General features: G+C 44.2%; 1 protein-coding gene across 1 annotated transcript in view; it reads right to left on the bottom strand.

Moving 5' to 3' along the window:
- LOC134183375 (tRNA selenocysteine 1-associated protein 1-like) overlaps positions 1 to 2,500 on the bottom strand; it is a 5,451-nt gene that overhangs the window by 32 nt on the left and 2,919 nt on the right. The window contains exons 7-9 of the mRNA XM_062650885.1: positions 1,780 to 2,175; positions 1,273 to 1,331; positions 1 to 277 (exon numbers count right to left, since the gene is read on the bottom strand). The exon at positions 1 to 277 is cut by the window's left edge and continues 32 nt beyond it. Of these exons, the coding sequence (XP_062506869.1) occupies positions 191 to 277; positions 1,273 to 1,331; positions 1,780 to 2,175 (542 nt within the window). The 3' untranslated portion in view covers positions 1 to 190. The remainder of the gene's footprint in view (positions 278 to 1,272; positions 1,332 to 1,779; positions 2,176 to 2,500) is intronic.

Raw genomic sequence — 2,500 nt, forward strand, 5'->3', positions numbered from 1 at the left:
ACGACGACTCATCACACTAACCTAAATTATATCCAATATTTATACTTGATATCAACTACAGATGACATGCACATTCAGTAGAGACAGCATGCTGTCAGAGAGCGAAGTCAGCTGACTGTACTATCCAATAGTGTGCTGACTGAAGGTATGGAGAGAATCGTATATGAGCTAGTGTTGTCATTACTTGCTGTTATGATAGTTCTCGTGATGGAATGAATGGATCTATAGTGTGTTCCACGGGACCGAAGTGGGCACACATGACGTCTTCAATCCATGACTAGAAATAGAGAAACGAGAGTGGGACTATTTAGTAGACAAGTGGCACGTGGCTTCTGTGTTGCTTGTATATTTGTCTCTGTGTGTCTGTCTGTCTGTCTGTCTGTCCATTTGTCTGTATGTCTATTTGTCTGTCTGTCTGTCTGTCCATTTGTCTGTACGTCTATTAGTCTGTCTGTCTGTCCATCTGTCTGTATGTCTATTTGTCTGTCTGTCTGTCCATCTGTCTGTATGTCTATTTGTCTGTCTGTCTGTCCATTTGTCTGTATGTCTATCTGTCTGTCTGTATGTCTGTCCATCTGTCTGTCTGTATGTCCGTCCATCTGTCTGTCCATTTGTTTTGTTTGTCTGTCGTCTATATGTCTGTCTGTCTGTCTGTCCATTTGTCTGTCTGCCTGTCTGTCTGTCCATCCATCTGTCCATCTGTCTGTATGTCTATTTGTCTGTCTGCCTGTCTGTCTGTCCATCCGTCTGTCCATGTCTGTCCATTTGTCTGTACGTCTATTTGTCTGTCTGTCTGTCTGTCTGTCTGTCCATTTGTTTTGTTTGTCTGTCGTCTATATGTCTGTCTGTCTGTCTGTCTGTCTGTCTTCTTTTAGTATTGAACTGTCTGTCTGTATGTGTGTCTGTCCATCTGTCTGTCCATTTGTCTGTATGTCTATTTGTCTGTCTGTCTGTCTTTCTGTCTGTCCATTTGTCTGTATGTCTATCTGTCTATTTGTCTGTCTGTATGTCTGTCCATCTGTCTGTCTGTCTGTCCATTTGTTTTGTTTGTCTGTCGTCTATATGTCTGTCTGTCTATCTGTCTGTCCATTTGTCTGTATGTCTATTTGTCTGTCTGTCTGTCTGTCTGTCAATCTGTCTGTCCATTTGTCTGTATGTCTATTTGTCTGTCTGCCCATCTGTCTGTCCATTTGTTTTGTTTGTCTGTCGTCTATATGTTTGTCTGTCTGTCTGTCTGTCTGTCTGTCTGTATGCTTCACAATCTTGACTTACAGCATATGCAGCTATCGTGTCTTTGTTCATGGCTTCTACATCAACAGGAGCACATGGATCTGAAAACAGAGTTAATTAAACTCATGACAAACAGACAAAAAGTACAGACAGACAAACAAATGGACAGACAGACAGACAGACAGATACACAGACAGACAGACAGACAGACAGACAGACAGACAAGAGGAGAGACAGACTAACAGACAGACAGACAGACAGACAAACAGACAGACAGACAGACAGACAGACAGACATATAGACGACAGACAAATAGACACACAAACAGACAGACACACACAGATAGAGAAACAAACAGACAGACAGATAGACAGACAGACAGACAGACAGACAGACAGACAGACAGACACACACACACACACACACACACACAGATAGAGAAACAAACAGACAGACAGACAGACAAACAGACAGACGACAGACAGACAGACAGACAAAAACCAACCAAACGTCCGCCATAACTCACTGCCATGTCTTACTCACACTGACCTATCATCGCATGAGGGTCACTTCCCACATCCTCCACATCAATCCCTTGCTTCTTCGTACTCTCACTTTCCAGCAGCTTGTGCTGCTCCTGCTGATACGTCTGCCACGACGCCATAATCAACGACTGCTGGTAATGCTGATACTGCTGCATACATTCCACCATCTGCTTGTGCTGTTCCAATGCCTGTTGATACTTTTCAATGGGATTGACTGGTTGTGCAGTAACCGGCCTGCCTCCTGGCCCTGTTGTTGATCTATTGGAGGGACTGAGACGGAGGGCTTTGCTTCCGCATCCTGTTACTCCCTGCATTTCTACTAGTGCACGCTTCATCTCGTCTTCACTCGAGAAACGGACGAATCCATAGCCTTTGGAGTGACCTGACGTGTCGATGATGACTGAAGAGAGACGACGAGGTTAGATGTATGTGTGATGGACAATCTGTATGTAGATTTGTCTGACGTTTGTTCTTCAGTCAAACTTACTGTTCGTCTGTATGTCTATCTGCCTGTCTATCTGTCTGTCTATCTGCCTGTCCATCTGCCTGTCTACCTGTCTGTCTCTCTATCTGTCTGTCCAGCTGTCTGTCCACTTGCCTGTCTACATGCTGTTTAGCTGTCTGTCTATCTGTCTGTCCATCTGCCTGTCTATATGTCTCTCTATCTGTCTGTCTATCTGCCTGTCTATATGCTGTTTAGCTGTCTCTCTATCTGTCTGTCCATC

This window comes from Corticium candelabrum, chromosome 8 (genome assembly GCF_963422355.1).
Source record: "Corticium candelabrum chromosome 8, ooCorCand1.1, whole genome shotgun sequence".
NCBI classification, from domain to species: Eukaryota; Metazoa; Porifera; class Homoscleromorpha; order Homosclerophorida; family Plakinidae; genus Corticium; species Corticium candelabrum.